The sequence below is a fragment of the Buteo buteo genome, chromosome 3, assembly GCF_964188355.1.
Source record: "Buteo buteo chromosome 3, bButBut1.hap1.1, whole genome shotgun sequence".
Lineage (NCBI taxonomy): Eukaryota > Metazoa > Chordata > Aves > Accipitriformes > Accipitridae > Buteo > Buteo buteo.
Window position 1 is genome coordinate 6,205,175 of NC_134173.1, and position 17,528 is coordinate 6,222,702.

General features: G+C 38.8%; 1 protein-coding gene across 2 annotated transcripts; it reads right to left on the reverse strand.

Moving 5' to 3' along the window:
- Positions 1 to 877: 877 nt before the first annotated feature.
- On the reverse strand, positions 878 to 17,334 carry BAG1 (BAG cochaperone 1). 2 transcript variants are annotated; one of them, XR_012649724.1, is made up of 9 exons: positions 17,210 to 17,334; positions 13,956 to 14,084; positions 13,721 to 13,803; positions 12,842 to 12,955; positions 12,225 to 12,332; positions 11,928 to 12,065; positions 7,138 to 7,203; positions 3,953 to 4,015; positions 1,556 to 1,638 (listed from the first exon to the last, which is right to left on the reverse strand). XR_012649724.1 is itself a non-coding variant. In XM_075022742.1 (7 exons), exons 1-7 carry the CDS (start codon positions 17,250 to 17,252, stop codon positions 1,549 to 1,551), a joined length of 630 nt encoding a protein of 209 aa, XP_074878843.1. In that variant the 5' UTR covers positions 17,253 to 17,334; the 3' UTR covers positions 878 to 1,548. The 2 variants fall into 2 exon arrangements, 1 of the variants encoding a protein (XP_074878843.1); XM_075022742.1 differs by lacking the exons at positions 7,138 to 7,203; positions 11,928 to 12,065 and having other exon boundaries at positions 878 to 1,638.
- Between the last annotated feature and the right edge of the window lie 194 nt (positions 17,335 to 17,528).

Genomic DNA, 17,528 nt, shown 5'->3' on the forward strand with positions numbered 1-17,528 from the left:
GGTCAGAAGGCATTTTTAGAATAAAAGTGACCCTTTCCAATGCAGGGCTATCACTTCATTTGTCCAATGGCATTTTTCACTAAATAAATGCTCCTCCAATTACAAACATCAGAAATAATACTTTAATAAAAATACTTTAGGTATTATTTATGGTTTATAACTTACTAGAAGTTAACATCTTTTTACACACATTCCCTGTTTTTATCTGGAAAGCAAAGCTAATCTTAGAACAGTCACATATAGATAAAAGCTCACTACCTAAGGGCCATTTCTAAACCTCCTCAGTCTGACTCATCTGAGACAAAAGAGCTTTTTTTTCCCCACTCAGAAACAGGCTCCTTACCAGTCACTACTGCAGCAGCCACTGTGTATATGACTGACCTACGGACCAGAAGTATCAGCGAAAAAGCAATTCCCACTATAGGTACATTAGCTATGGGCTCTGACCAACAACCGCAAAGTTGGCTGCACCTGCTGACAGGTACTATCTCCTGCAAAAGCTTATTTTTCCCCTAACAGAGAAGGCTAAATGTGGCATGTATCTGACTGCGAGAATCAGTCATAACCCTCAGTCACACGGCATTGCTAAAATAAAGTTCTGTCACTTTGTAACATGCTATAAAAATTCACCGATTACCTTAACAGACTAGAAATAATCACTGTAATTTTCCATTAAATATAGCATCATGAATTCAGTAAAATCAGAAAAAAAAGTATAAAAAACCTTTCGAAATAGCTCCTTAGTTATACCTTGCTTAACTGAACTCTTGGTATATGAGCAGCATGATTAATCTCATTTCATTTCCCACCATAACTCAAGATGGAACACAAACAATAAAAATAAGAATAATCTATAAAAAACACAGTACATCAGAAATCTATGTAAAAGACATATGTCTGTATCAAGCTTAGTAACAACTTAAAGCACCACTCAAAATTAAGTACCATACATGTTACAGTACATTCCATTTATTATGACAATTTAAGGCTAAAATAGGTACGACTCCCTTATAGTCAAGCTTTCTTATATTTATAAATGCATACAAACATTAAGTAGATACAAATGCGTAGGTTTTTTTATTGCTCTGAACCGTCTACTAGAATGTTCAACTCTCCCAGATGTCGTCTCAGTTTGCCTTTTTCAATCAAGCTGAAGTCCTACAATTGCAACTTATGGCACTTGTACAATTATAGACCTTCTTTGATTTGAGCTGTAAATAAATTCAAAGACATATCAGACAAAATTGCCCATCACTGCAAACTTTATAACTTAGTTAACTAAACATTCGTCCATAAGATACATAACAATTCACCACAAAGATTATTTCTGCCATTCTTCAGGAAGGATTTTCTTTTCAAAATAATAGTCTAACCAAGCGGCAAACAAGACAACCAGCAAGAAATGATTGACTGGTACCAGTCTAACAGACTGGGCTTTAAGAAAAAAAAAAAAAAAAAAAAAAGCTGAATACGTGCTCCAAAACAAAGAGCAAACTCTTCTTCTTGCTCATAGAGCAATTATGTTTCCTAATTAAGTAGGGCAATGCCTCATTCTGCCAGTGCCAAATTCTTTGACTGTAGCTTGTCCATTTCTTGACCAATATTTCCTTCAATGGTATCACACTGGGCAAGAAAAACCTGAGAATAAGAAACAAATAAATGTTATTGGGGATGCAATTATAGCAATGGTAGATACTTCTTAAGAACAGAAACTGCAGTTTCCAACATGAATTTGAAGAAGCCAACTCAATAACCACCTTCCAGTTCAGTTTTGACAATAGCTTATTCACAATTTTGTTTACCCAGAGTCCAACAGAAGTACTTTGAGTTGATCCAAAGTTCATAAACAACAAGAATCATAAAGGTTCAGACAAGTTAGTGCTTCAATTTCAAACATGACTTTTAAACTCCTTTCTAAAGCACATACTTCTTTCTGTTGCGGAAGTGGGAGTGACAAACCTACTCAGTCAAACCTAAAACAAGCTTTCATTCAACCAAGGCTTCTTCTATTTCTCAGAACCACAGGGCAACACAAACCCTCATCTTTCTCAGTAAGTAGCTGGTGTGCCTAAAAGACAGAAGGCTCCTTTCCAAAAGGGGCAGTCCACAGCACCTTAAGCTTTCCTAGAACCTGTCCACGAGTTCTTACAAGTATAGCAACCCGCACACAGCAATTAAGAGCCAGCAGCCACTAGTCACTTTGCTTGTGCTGTACACAGCACAACGCACCAGCACTTTAAGCCAACAAATTTTTTTATGCCAATTCCAATGTATGTGAGTACACTGTAGTTTCTGAGCAGACTCTCCCACTATCTGTTCACATCTTGCACTCAGTTTTGCTATGTCTGCATTAGATTTTAACAGTCAAACCAGATATTTAATGTCATTTACATTAAAATGACACTAAGAAACTTCACATTGTTTTGAATCATCTATCTTCAACCAATCCCTTGAGCTGGCATCAACTCACTTCTGTAAGGATTTGAGGGATGAAAAAGTCAAGGGGGTAACAACTGCCATCGCTGGCTGCAAGTGTTTCATATCTGTCTCCCCATTCCAGAAGATATGTGATTGCCAGCAACAGAAGGCAGTTAATAGCTCCCCCTCACTTTCATGAATACTTAAGAGTAATAAGCATAACTTGCCATCATTTTCTTGCTCTGGAAAAACAAATTGTTGTTAACAGCTCTGGTCTGAAACCCCTTAGATTCTTCTCAGTCCTCAAAGGCTTCATAACCTATAGTTGCAGAACACTGTGCCTATAAAAGCACATCAGTAATTCTGATCTCTGCTCAACAGAGTCTGTTTTATGATTTAAACAGCAGTTCTTATACAAAGCCCCACTTATTTCTGCAATAACTTCACCCGAGAGTGGAGCTCTAGTAACTTGTCATAAGGTTTATAGCCATACCTTTATTACAAAGGTTTTGCTGCTTTAGCTAGGCACAGGGAATCAAGAGCACGTTCAGAGCCCCATATAACATAGCTATGCCAGCAACCGTCTTCATTTCAATCTGCATTATCTGAACTTACCTCTGTAACTGAGTACAAAGTGCTTTGTCCCTAAAGCTGTAACAAAAACCATTTGTAAAATGAAGTACTTCTTGGTAGGGCTTCCTCTAAATAGATGGCTATTTTAAAAAATTTGGGAAACATTAATGGAAAGTATTTAATAAGGTTACAGTATAAGACAAAACCTTTCAACTCCATGTATGAATGCAAGGTGCTTTCACAAAAAATTTTCAGGACTCTAACCTGTGACTGAAGCTAGCATAATACAAATAAAACCAGTAATATGAGTAGCATTACCAATCATTTATGGAAGTTTGACTTGGGGGGGACAACACACAGAAACACGAACTCCAGTATTTATTAACAAACCTTCAGTTCAAAGTCTCTAAGGAAACAATGCCTAGGAATTCATAAGCAGCATACGATGGCAAAGCAATTAAAAAACCTACCCCCCAGAGAAGCTGCTCTTCTGTACAGATTTTACTTTAGAGACTTACTCTCCATAGAAAGTTGGAACATTGCAATAGAAGCTAAATTTTCCAAAGAACACCTCTAGCAAGGTCCAGCAGGAGTTAGAGTTGATTGCATCCTTATGCCCAGAGCTCATTCGTTACTCCAGCCCACCAAGGAGTGGGAAAGGAGGAATGATCCTGTTTTCTTTACAAGTTATCAGAATTACTTTACGTCATCAGGCAGCCATAAGGCCGACCACTAATGTAAATTACAAATATTATCTGAAAACAGAATGAACTATGAAAAATCTGTATTTTTGTGTACCGTTTATTATAAAGCTATTAAATACCTCTAAAAGGGAGGCCATAAGAAATACCAAGGTAAGAACTAACACTTAAAAAAATCTAAACAGCTCTCATTTTCACAAACTCTTGGTATACAAGTGCCCAGCATTAATGGAAAACAAAAAAAAACCCACAAAACTCACCTGAACCCTCTTCACCAACCCCTTCTTTTTCAGTTTGCAATCACTGAAATTCTCTGGCAGATTCTGCAGTAAAATAAACAAACAAGTTGATGCAGCTTCATGTTGAAATTAACATGTTAAACTTACAGCAAAAACTGAATGTATCAAAGAATCCTCTGAACAGGCATCCTGCAAATGCCATATCTGCTCAGTGAGGATTATTACACAAGAAAGAATTTAAAAGAAAAAGCCATAAATTCAAAAAGTCAGGGATGCAGCACGCTGATCGCAAAGAACTGAGCTAGCAAATTTACCAGGTGTCTTTAGGTAACATACAGCAATAGACTACATACACTGCTTTTGTCTTTTGTGGTGTATGTTAACTGTTCTGCTGAGGTTCAACTTCAGTTTTTTTCAGAGACTATAAGATGATTTAATTTCTTACAAACAAGTTCATTCAATCACTCGCCATCATTAGAATGTATCATCAGTAATGCAGGCATTGCCAGTTTAAGCTGTGCATCTGATTTTCTCTGCAACCTAGTCATGGAAGGCAGCAGATGTGAAGTGTTACATGCTGACACCTTTTAATTTAATTCAAACTGCATCATTTTCTGTACTGCTACCACCCAATATATTCATGCATGTCATCTTAGCAAATCTTATATGCTTTGTCCTTTTGGAGCTATGTGAAACTGGGATGTTGGTGGGGAATGGTGCTCAGGTTTATGATGGTTTTTGTAACAGGTAAAACACCCATACAGATGATTATCATTCTATAAAGTTTACGTGAACATTCTTAGAAACACTGTGCTCTCACTGTTGAAGATGCATAAAATTTTTGGAGTTTCTCAGTGGTATAACTTTTAGTTTCCACCCTAATTCCCTATCAAGAATAGAGGTTTCCCTATACTACTCTCTGTTTTGTTTCAGCTAAAATGCAAGCCCCACTGGAAGGTTTAGATACATAATCTTTTATAACAGTCAAAAAAAAAAAAAAAAAAGGTGCTCTTTTAGTGTCCAGCCAAACATGTATGGTCTTAAATATAGGAGTCTTGTACATAACCCAATACAGGAGTTAAAAATACACAAGATTCCACACCAGAAAAACAGTCCATCATGGGAAGTGAAACTATAGGCATCACTGAGATCCCAGGGATCACACTGTTCCAGTGTTTGTGCAGTAATTAGCACGCCATAAGTGATATCAGACAGAGAAATAATAATCACCAGGTTTAGTACACTTTCCCAGAACCATGGGTGATGAGAAAAGGGCCACGCAACAGAGTGAGCTGGGACACATTCTTACATTTCCAAGGGCAATCAAAAGAAACTTCAGGGCCTTGAGACGGTTAGTAAGGGAATCTGGAGCACAAGTAATTTTTTTCTCTATCCTTCCAGTTGTGGGCAACGACACTGGAAGAAACAGATGGACCCAGTCTATTAATACATGGCTCCGGGGCTGGTGTCACCACTACAATTTTGGGGTTTTTGGTAATGGGATGGCCTACACGGCACCAGGCCTGCTGGTGTCAGATGGGATTCACTTTTCTCAAAGTGGGGAGAGGGTCTTTGCTCACAAGCTAGCAGGGCTCATTGACAGAGCTTTAAACTAGACCTGAAGGGGGACGGGGGATAATATCAGCCTTGCCCGTGACAAGCTGTGGGATGAAACGCCAAGGTTAGAGGGAGGATGTGCTAGCGAGGGCCCCCAGCCTGTTGCTCTGAGACACGCTGGGTACACTGGTATCCTTTCCAAATTTTGTGAGAAAGAGGAGAAGTAGCTCTTAAAGTAAGTTACCAGGTTAATGCCAGGAATCTGTCATGCACAATGTAAATTCTCCTACAGGAGCCTGTTCTATGCTAGTCGCTTTGTTCACTTATGTAATGTTGCCTTACTTCGTTGGATTTACAGCACAGGATAGGTTCAGAAGCTGTTATTACTTTTTCAACAGTGGTCTGCCTAAATTGAAACTCCTTTTTACTAGGTGGCATATGTCCACTTTCCAAAGCACAGCTTTTTTTAAATTGTTCATTTTGGAGGCTACTTTGCTCTTTACAAAGTATATTTTCTAGTACTCTGTACTGCAATAAGCCATTGCTCACTATAGCATGCTAAACCTGCATGTCTCCTCCCAATAAGCAGGACACTGTGAAAAGGTTGTATTCCATGCTTTTCTTTCAGAAACTGAATGCTCCAAAGACATTACAAAACAATTGAGAAGTTAGTTTAAAGCTGTGGGTGAATTCTCTTCAAACACCAGTTCTAGTTCACAGATGAAAAAGGCAGCCTTCAGAGTACTTATAGTTGTCACAGGGAAAAAAAAAAAGTTTAAAAAAATATTATAAAGTTATATGAACTATTCTAAGGGATCTTAAACATAGGACCGTGTAACCACACGAGAAAACATTCCTATTTTCCCCTTGGTTTTCAACAACACAATTCACTTTTTAAAATTAATAACATATGACAAGAAACATTTAGCATAAAGAGTATTTGATGTGTACTATTTTGAATCCATATATGTAATAGCCTGAAAGAACAAAGATCAGTTAGGCCTAATTATTAATAGCTGATTCTCACCAGAAAATGAAGATGTTATCTCACTGTCACAAAAATTCTTCTATGCCTTGAAGTTTTCCATGACTTGGAATTTCTTAATAATCAAATTAAAAATGAAATTATGCACTAGCTCAGTTACACTGCCCATCTCCCTTTGCTGAGTACTTACTTCAGGCTGTGCTTTCTGAAAGAGATTCTGGCCTATGCAAAAATTCCTACCAATCTGAAATAGTAAATTAACAAACAATTTCCTATCACCAGAACAGGCCTAAGTTAACTTTCAATAGCAGACATGGAACTCCAGCTGGGCTTACCACACAAAGTCTGTTTCTAAAACACGTCTTGGTAACTGGAGGAAAATTTGAAATCTAAGTGTAGGGAAGACATTCAGACTATTTCTATTTTTGACAACATTTTTCAAAACTGTTCTTTTTAATTACATCTGTGCGTCCTATGTTTGCTTGCATGCCATCATAGCTGGTTTTTTTTCAAGTCACACCTTGTAATCTCCTTGGCAAAGACATGGAATTGGAAGGCCTAAACGTACTAACTTATCAAGCTGCTCAAAAGGTATTTTACAATCAAATTAGTAAAGTTTATAAATCTTAACATCAAATTAAATCTCACAGTCTCTCTGTTTTACCTTAGTCAGCTTACGTCTCCTCTCCAGGAATACGTTGTCCAACTATTCAGGGTCTAACAGGTGAAGCTGGCAATAAACCTTAAGTCACAATAACATTTCCATATTTAATTAAAATCAAATTTAATTAAAGAAGGAGTAGCTTAAGCCTAGGCAGCGTGTATGCAAAACTCTTGCCAAATCTACATTTTGGTGCTAGCATTGCTTGCAGAGCAGTAGTTTGGATTAGTATATGGCTTTCTACTGCACAGCACATTCTTACTTTTATAGCAGGTCTCCTCTTTGCATTGCACTTTCTCTGTGACAAAACCCTGCTCAAGTCTCACAGTCCTTGGTCTTAAACTTTCAAAAGTGAGTGCAGTGCTGGCTTCACCCCAGCAACTTCTGTAGAACTCCTGGGCACGGGTTCTTTATCCTCTCCCCATACACCCAGAAACAGAGCCCGAGTCCCCCTTGTTACCAGTGGTTATCTCCCACCCCACACCCCCAAATTCAGAATTGCTTAACCACATCTCTTCGTGAGTTCTCACCCTGCAGGTACACTGACAAGATGCACTGCAGACACACACACGTTACATCCTCAAAGACTCCTCTTTTGGATGCATGACATTCATGCTTTGTACAAGAAATCCTTAAAACCAATCACCATTTACACAGTAATAAATTCATGTGTGCGTCTTCCTGCCTCTAGATTCTCTCTATTCTTGAGTGTTCTTTTAACTACAGACCTAGCATCCCTCTCTCCTGAGCACTGCTGCTTAGAAAACACAAACTCTCTTGTCATTTCTTTCCCCTTTCACAGCTGATCTCCTAATAAAACCACCTCCCTTTGCCACAGAACATCACCTTCAGCTCTGCTCAAGTTCCATTTGTTTTGGAAGCACTTCCAACAACGATTTTTAAGCTTAGTGTTACTGCCACATCTTTGTTCTCCTTTTTGGCTATTTCTTATTTCCCAAACCATAAACCCCAGTAGGTAATATCTGATGCCTGAATCCACTTTATAGCAGTGTAGTCAGTTAATAAACAAATCAAATACTAGTAAAATTTATTATTTATGATTATGTTATCAGAACCAAAGGGACACCATTTTTAAAACAGGCAATCTCCTAAACTAGCAGTTACTAGCAGTAACAGCTAGAAACATTTCTCCTTTGTTATCAAATTGGAAAAAAAAAACCAACAACAATGCTAATCAGTTGCAAAAAAGGATTTTTTGCTGACACCCCATCCATCTAACAAGAAGCTTTTTTGTTAGTTTCTTTTAAAAATCCAGAACATACAGTATTTTAGTGTGCAGTTTTTATTGACTACCAGCCCTTCCCTTTTTTTTAACTTATTGTTAAATAAATTGGTAGATTGGGTAAGCACATTATGGTGACACTGAATCTTTTTCATCTAAGCAGATGTCTGTCTAAGCAGCTTCTTTAAAAGCAGCTATTAAATGGCAGCATTTGTCAATGGGTTTTCTGAATACAGAAGGGGTAACTATGCGTTCTACCCTCACTGAGGGATGATAGTATTTTCATTCTCCTTGTGCTTTAGAAAAATTTTCCGCTGAAGCTTTGATTTTATAATTCATGCTAAGAGATTTAAGAATTATAATAAGAAATGCTTATCAAATGTTTATTTATACAGATAAATTCAAAGGTTTAGTAATAAGTTCTCATCTTATTGTAAGTGGCAAAACTTCTGAGAAGCCTGGGAAATGTCTGTTACAGGCACAATGATGTTGTTTTCAGAATACTTCTTTCTTTTAGTCCTTGAAATGTTAATTTGGTATTGATTTACCAGATGACAAGTATAGCAGGGACAAGGAGACAGTGAAAAAAGCTTCATCAGAACAGCACAGTGATTTAAGCAAGTTTTACAGCAGAATTATAGCCAAAACAAATCCTCAAGAAAGGAGGATGGGCCACCAGAACATAATTATGAGTCAGTAATGTTATCAATGTCCTCAATACTGATACATGCAATTTGACAGATGATTTTGTCATGAATTTATGTAAACAAAATCAGGGACTGGTATTTCAGAAGAGAAAGCTTTTTTTTTCAGTTGTTGGAACACTCTGCTCTCTGCAATATTGTCTTTCTAGATTACCAATCTGCCATTTAATAGGAAATCATCATGAGAACAAAGTAATCTCTCAGACTGCAATATTGGTGACAGACTTCATGTAAATTAGAGCAGGCTCACAAGAAGTACATAGTGTCATGACTGTGGATTTAAATTTTCCTGCTGACCTCAGAAAAGCTTTCCTCCTCCTTTTTTCTTGAAAAAGCCTTTCAGTTATTTAAAGGACTGCGCCAGCTGATCAAGTCAAGGATTTTCTGTCTTCTACTCACTAAGATTTGTAACATACTTCTCCACTTCCTAAACCACTTCTTTTAAATTCATAGCTGTTGAACACATGGGCTCTAGTGAAAAAACTGTAGCGGTTCCAAACTCAGCTCCTCTAATTAATGAGCTTGCCTGCTAACAGTAAAAGGGGGGTGACACCCCTAGAATAGAGAGAAAACAATATGCAGGCTTCCTCACCCTTAGCTCTCTATATCCATACAAATCTCATTTTGTATCAAGCTAGATGTTTTTGATTGATCCAAACAATGTGTGACAGCACAGACACTTTAAAGAGCTTTCACAACAATTCTGCCAAAGAAACAAGCTGAAACATTTACAGTGTGACCTTGCTAGTATGCTTCACTTCTACAATGCATCCACTCTTCCGTCTTAGCAGAAAACAGCTCACTCGGTCACTTTTTCCCTCCCTCATCTTTTTTTAACATGCTGTTGATTGCATCAACAGCACTTGCTTCTTACTTGGCTAAACAAAAAATACTAATACTGTATAAAACAATTCTGAAATACAGGTAAAATACTTTCTGGAAGCTTTACGTTTTTCTGCTTTGCATTTCTATTTACCATTTTTTACTTCACTGGAACCTATTTATTGTTCATATACATACCTCATTACCCTTCTGTGTTGCCACCTCTGTATATTGCACAACTACAGTACAGCTAAGTAATACCTCAGGAAGTTGGTGGCCTGTTCATCTGTTCTGGTGTAACACCAGTACACTGAACAGCTACATTTTTTGTAAAGATTCCACCCAACTACATTTATCTCATCTGCAAGATTTCGCAGAAGTTGCACAGAAGTTCCGTTTTCATGACAAAAAACACAGCCGCCTTCGTATATTAAAACAAATAAATATGGACTTTGGTATGTGGAACATTAACTTCAATCACTGGTAATGAAAACCCTCACTTCTTTCTTGCTTTAAAAAAAATGAGGCTCATCAATGTCATAGGCTCTTATACAACAAAGTAGCAAACAACTATTACAAATATTACAACATACTCATTATAATTAGTTTTAGCTCTGGCTGCTCCACTTCTACAAGAGACAAAACTGAGGCACAAGGACTCCATTATTTCCTAAATCTAAACATGAGGCCTCTAGGTTGTAAGTCTTCTAAAATCTTGTACTAAACCTGAACGTCCCTTGTCCAGTACTATTTAGAGTATTTTGGATAAGGAGATAGATAATAGCATGCTTTCTGTTTAAGCCATGCAAAAAGTACCGGAATCAAAAATGAACTTGGGAAATTCAGTTTGGATTAATTAGGAAGCAGTGAAAGGGTTTTTCAAGGCTGCTTGCTGGGTTCCAGAACTGTACACCAGCATACAAGTACTGACTTTTTTCTAGATAGGACTTCGTATCAGAAGTTGAAGGGATCGGAAATAAGCTTTAATCCCATCCAATTGTAACACTTGTCACGCATGCTGTTTCCATGATAACACATGTTAGATCTGCCACTTCAAATAGGTAATCGGTTATATGAAGTCTGTATGTCTAACAGCATTCAAGAACTGTCAGCAAAATATTTTCCTCTTTATGAGGCAGAAAAGGAAAGAGAAATTTTAAGACTTTAACACACTTAGCATATTACAATTCAAAAAAAGTATTTAAGAACTGTTGGGTATAACAAATAACAAAGGCTAGTTTACCATTAAAGGTGCACAATATGAAAGGAGGAAATAAGTTAATGACCTCCCCACCATTCCTAGGAACACATCCATATTGTATAGCATTTGATGATGGCCAATTCAAATTATTACTCTTTGATTTAGTCTGCTGCTAAACTTTTTCAAAGTGTCCATCAATTAAACTACATTTGGTTCACCAATTACAGGTATTTGCATGGACTCCTTCTGAAACAATCCCATAAAGGGTCACTGTATAAAGGAGTAGACCCAAAGACATCACTACTACAGAAAAGCAGCATTTTTCCTTCAGAACAGGATATTATGATCATGATATGCAACATAATTATCAATTAAGTTTACAGAGAATGACCAGCAGACAGAGAAACAGAATATGGAAATACCCTAGTTGCCACAATCTTCTATTTATCTCTGCGCAAGTCCCGTATTCTCACCTAGCTTTCAGCTACTACATGATGCAGGAAGATACATATTATACTCTGGAAATATGCCGTAAGGTTATGATCCATTAATGACTGTGAAGCACTTGGATATACCCCAGTACATTCCAAAGAAAGAATCCAGTCCCCAATATGCAGGCATCTCAAATAAAAGTACTGCCAGTCCACATAAGACTGACCAGAAAATTCTTCACTCTTCAGGACCTCCTTGCTCCTATGTGATATTGAATACAAAGTGTATCTGTTTTGTTTGGGTTTTTTTCCAGACCTTTACTGTTAGCATGAAGTTTAACATAGAAGTTTGCCAAGACAAACTAAAAGGGTAAAACTTGAGTAAAGGATACCCATTTCATGTAGTCTTAACAGGCTGCTGCCCCAAATGAAGCTCTTCTGTAGAATGGGGATGCATGCACAGGCATTAATGTCACCATTTAGAAATAGATGCTGCCAAGTAGTCTTTTGGAGACATACAGGGGCAAGAGCTGGATATTAAAGAAAAAATGAGCAAACCAATTAACTAATTTTCAAAGCCAAAATAAATTTTTTACTATTTTAAAATATTAAATAAATTACAAGAAAGTTATAGTCTTAGCAGTAAGTTTCTGTTGGGATTTGACCCTCTTCTGTGGTTATTTACTTACAATGGCATCAATCTGCTCCAGGATCTTCATGAACTGCTCTGCAGTTCCTTTTATCCTCTTGTCCAGCTGTTTTAGTGCTTCTGCTTGAAGATCCTTTGCTAAAAACCCCTGAGGAGGAAAAAGAGAGAAGGAAAGACAAAATTATTCCATACCCTAATAGAATACTCAGCTTAGAAAATCTGTCAGTCCACCACAGCAGAAAACATCTTTTACAATTTCTGTAGTTTCAAGTACGATAGGGACTCCAATCTCAACCTGTATTCTATCAGTCCTTGAAACGCTAAACGTACGATCTGCTAGGTTTACTTAAAAGATTAAACAAGTAACAGCCAGTCTCCTTTGGACTTTGAGAGAACTCTTTATGTTTTTCCAGATCTAAAGAATATGATTTATCCAATATGCAACAATATTTAACTTCTTCCAAATAGTGCCACGTCTCTATTTTTCAAATTCAGGAATAGCATTTGAAATTCAGTAAGAATTTTACAGGACCCTTGGACAGTTAGGAGGGGCAGCCTATTACTGACTACTCAAAACCTTTAAACAGTATTTTTTTTAAATACATATACCTACAAAATTGTTTTGCAAAGATATAAAATGATACAAAACTGGCATACCTTCTGGATACTTGTGAACTCTTTATTAACTTCCTCTAACTTATTAGCTATTTGCTCCACTGACTTCTCCAAATCTTTTAACTTCTTTAATTCAGCCTCTTCTTCTGGACTATTCTGTGTATTCAAAAGTACAACATTCACAACCATGGAACAAATAGAGACACTATGCAGCTAAAAAGCAGCAACAGTGGTGATACAGACATAAAGGCTTCTGCTGATTTAAAATACATACTACACTGCGGTCATTCTTTCCATATTTTAATACCTGTCAAATAAGCTTCTTCTTCCAAAGCTTAATTACAAATACAGTCAAAGCAGCAATGTATATAAACACATTAAATGAGATTAATTTGAAGGGAAAAAGGAAAACTTTTTTTTTTTGTTAGCTTAGCATCTTTAAAGTAGAGGTAACATTTATATCATGAGATATTACCTTGTCCTCTACTTGGCAAAGCCAGCCACAGCTCATTGCACCAGAAATAACCCAGCAGACTCAGCAGCTACAGGGGTTTTTTTGGTTTGTTTTTTGTTGTTTTTTTTTTTTTTAAACAGAAAAATAAGATGAGCAGATAAGGTCATCAGTGCACAGAAGGTTCAGGAGCAGTGACAAGCAACAGATTAGGCAGAATTTTGTCAATAATGTAAGGCAGAATTTTGTCAATAATGTAAGGCAGAAGTCAGTCAACAATGTAATTTCAGAAATGTATAAACTGCAGAGTTATATGCAGTACAACGTGAGATTGAACTCAACTTTGTGGGTAGGTAGATGAGATTAGGTTTTATGCTATAACCTGTTTCTGTGTTCCGCAGTTGAATCACTGACAGAAATTATAATAATTTAAGGAAACAAAAAAAAAAGGGTCCAAAGGCAACACTTACCCTTTTCCCGATCAACATGACTTTGCAACCATTTTTAACACCAAGTGCTGACAAAGGTTGTTCCAATTCTTTCAGAGACCTCCCTAAATGGAAAATAAGAGAGGGAAAAAAAACAGTTAAAATGTAGTTAGTGGCATAAGAATGTCTTTTTGAAAACATTCAGAACATGGACACCTGAAAGTGACTAAGATGAAAGGCACCATCTATAAGAAACGCTGACAGATTTATAAGTTACCTTTGTATATCAGTTTCTGAAAAGGAACTGGAACACCAGTGACTTGTTCAATTAGTACAGCCATGTCTTGTAGTGTAGGTTCACCATCTTCTTGTTGAGAAGCCACCTGAATGCTGTGTTTTTCATTACCTAACAAAAAACCAGAGTAACAGTAATACTTATTGTTACCTAGAAAATATTACAGGGAATCCATTTCTAATATTTATTTCCATTAGTGCAGAAAGTTCTCAAGTCACTGATTCTCATGTACAATCCTAATTTTCAAGCAAAGGATTCTATTGCATTTCCTTCCTCTTGGAGTGACTTATCTCAGCTGAAAATTTTGTTTTACATTCTAACAACCTGAAGAGTTTGATCAGGCGTAGTCTACTGGCATAATGCTCCTGCTAAATAGAATTCCCCACCTCTTTTTAAGAGTGCAGACGGTGTCCAGACATCCCACAAGCTAAAGCATAAAAGCCCACACCTTCCTGACGTATTCGATTTCCTACTTGTAGGAACTTCTAATGGCAAGCTGAGGGAATGTGAATGCATAATGGGGAATCTGAGACAATTTATCACTTCCTTTCCCCCCTACTCCTCATACACGAGAAGCAAGTGATCAATGTCTACCCTGCCTCCCCTCCACCAGCCACCTGAGAGAATTCTCACAGTCCAAAAATTATTTCTCCCCATAATACTGCTGATATGCAGCCTTAACCACTTTGAGAAGTCTCAGCCTATACATCACCTTCCACTTATGGAGCATCTTATTCAGACTCCCTAAGATTACTTGCATGCAAAGAGCAGGAAGTTCTTAGAAAAAAGGAGTATGTCTATTCATCTCTGCTTTGCAATAAACCCTTCCTATAACCCTCTGCTCTCACTCACTTAAGGCCCGTCAATCTGAAAGCACTCACAGGAATCAGCCATCACTGGCTGCAAGGGAAATCAAAACAGGCATTTTTTACTTTGCAAGAAGAGAGAACTCCTTAACAAATACCAGAAATAAAACTATTCTCATGCCACTAATTTGAAGTGCGTGTATCTTTTACGAAGAAGAGTGCTAGAAACGTCTAGCCTGTTCCAGCTCCCAAGGGACACATGACAAGTGACACTGTGGCCTCAAAAACTTGCAGCTCCAACAATATTTCTTAATTTCAAAATGGTTCTAAGCTCAAAATCACATTATACAAACTCCCTCCCAAGCATTTTCCATAAACAGACCTTCTTCCCAATTTGTTTTGGGAAAAAAAAAAGAAAAGAAAAAAAAACAACCAAAAATTTAGGGCTTAACCTCAATATATTTCAAAAGGTTGTTCTGGTATATACAACTGCTTTGTGTAAGGGCTGTGCCTGTCAGCAGCTGAGAGAAAAAAGCAAACAGCAAATGGGGAAGAGAACAGCTGAAGTTTGCCTAGCACTAGAAACAGCTTTAATTACAAATTACGAGTACCACTTTGGGCAGACTGTAACAAAAATTTTACTGTAAATTCACAGCAGAGTGAAATCACCATGCAGAATACCTGACAGGTTAGACCTGGTATCACAGTTTATTAGTTTGCTTCAGTAAATGACAATACTAATTTAAAGTAACCACTAGGGCAAAATTCCAAAGTCTTTAAAAAAAAAAAAAGCCTAAATACATTTAAAAAACAGGTCAATTCAATTTCTCACAGATAGTCTAGTGATACATGTGGGCCTACTATCATTCTTTCTTGACCCTTATTTCAATCTTTCCCCACTTTCACTCATGCATGCAAAACTTTAATAAAAACGTTTGTGCTATGTAGTAAACCAGCATCTGACAGCAACAGGTATAAATCAGACAGCTGAAGTCCAAGATGAACAATGCCTTCTATTTGCTCCTGTAATTACCAGATAAGAAAACACCTGGAAAGATAAAAACCTTCTCAGATAAGAAGACTGTTGGCAAACAGCAAGATGTTGGAATTATAAATATGTTAATATCATTAAGTCATTGTCATCTTTGTAAATGGAAACGCCTCAGATCAAATGGAGCTCTCTGAAGGCATGGATGAGCATACACATCATGAAGATTCAAATAGATTATTCCACAAAGTTCCTCACCAAAGACTCTTAGATAAAACTGCCAGGTGATAAAGGAACATTTTCACAAAATAATCTAACAGTTTGAAAACACAAATCAGCAAGCAGAAATAAACAGTAAGCTCTAAAGGTGGAAAGAACATCACCAACATAGTGCAAAAGGAGCAGGAGCAGAATTTATTATTCAAGAATTAAAAAATAACCCATAAAAAATTAACAAGTTTTGTTAACAAAAACCAGCTGATGAATACCTTGCTGATTTAATACCTTACTATCCTTCTCATTCCTCCTACTGCCTCACCTAGATCCACTTCATCAAAAACCATGGTATTTCCCATCTTATTTTTAAGAACCCTGGAGTCCAGGCTATTCGTATCTCTTTGCAGTAACTTCTTATATTTATTTGCAGACTTAATGACATCTTCCCTTCCACTTTCTTCTCCCTCCTCCTGTTTTTTTTTTTCCCCGAGGAAAAAAAAAGCTCAACCGTGTCAGCTGGCCTTTGAGTAACCTGCTTCATCAGGTCAGCACCCAGCCGTCCTCCTGAAGAAACCACCACTTTCTGTTGCGATCTTGCAGCTCGCTAACCGCCAAACCTTCAAGCTTATTCAACCAACAAGGGGAGAGCCCAGCGGGCAGCACCTGCTTTTAACGCAGCGGAAGATTTCATCTAAATGAAGATTACTACCAAAAAAGTGACCTCTGTCTGCCCTGTGCTCTCTGGCAAGGACAGCCTCGTCACCTGTTCCCACCATCATCCTTACAGTAAATCTAACCCTGCGCAGAGAGTTTGATCACCTTGTGGACATGGAAAAAGCCATTTTTTATTTTTTTTTTTCCCCACCCTTCTGTTGGATCGGGTTAAGAGATCCAGCCCGAGGGGGACGGTGGGGAGACGCGGCCAGCAGAGGAGTGAAACCCCGAACGGATCGAGACCAGGCTAAGCGGAGGGCGAGCCGTGCCTCCCCCCCGCCCCGAGGACCGAGGCCGAGGCAGGCCCGGCCGCTGCCGCCATCCCTCTCACCCCAGCGGCTGCCGTTCAGAGGCGAGGCCGGCGGGGGCGGCAGGGAAGGCCGGCCCCGGAGGAGGCCCCCGAAGCGCCGGGGACCGGCCCGCACGGTCCACGCCGGGGGAAGCCGCCCTCGGCTCGGCTCGGCGGGAGGCGAGACCCCCCGCCCAGCCCCCTCCGCTCCCCGGGCTCTTACTGTAAGTGACGGTGACGGTAACCGGGGCTCCGGGCGCCGCCATCTCACCCCGCCGTGAGGAAACCGTCCGGCGGGCGGGCGGGCGCGCGCCGGCAGCGCGTCACTTCCGCGCCACGCCCCTCCCCTCTGGCGGGGAAGGCGGACGTGACGCCAGGAGGCGGGGGGGGGCTGTTGTTGACAGGGCGTCATCGATGACGCTTTTGCTGAGGGGGGGGGGGCTCTTTTTTTTCCCGTGAAGGGGACGGAACCGGCCTCCAGCTGTGGAGAGGCCTCTGCTCGAGCAGCACCGGGCACGGATGAGGACCGGGGGGGGCAAAGC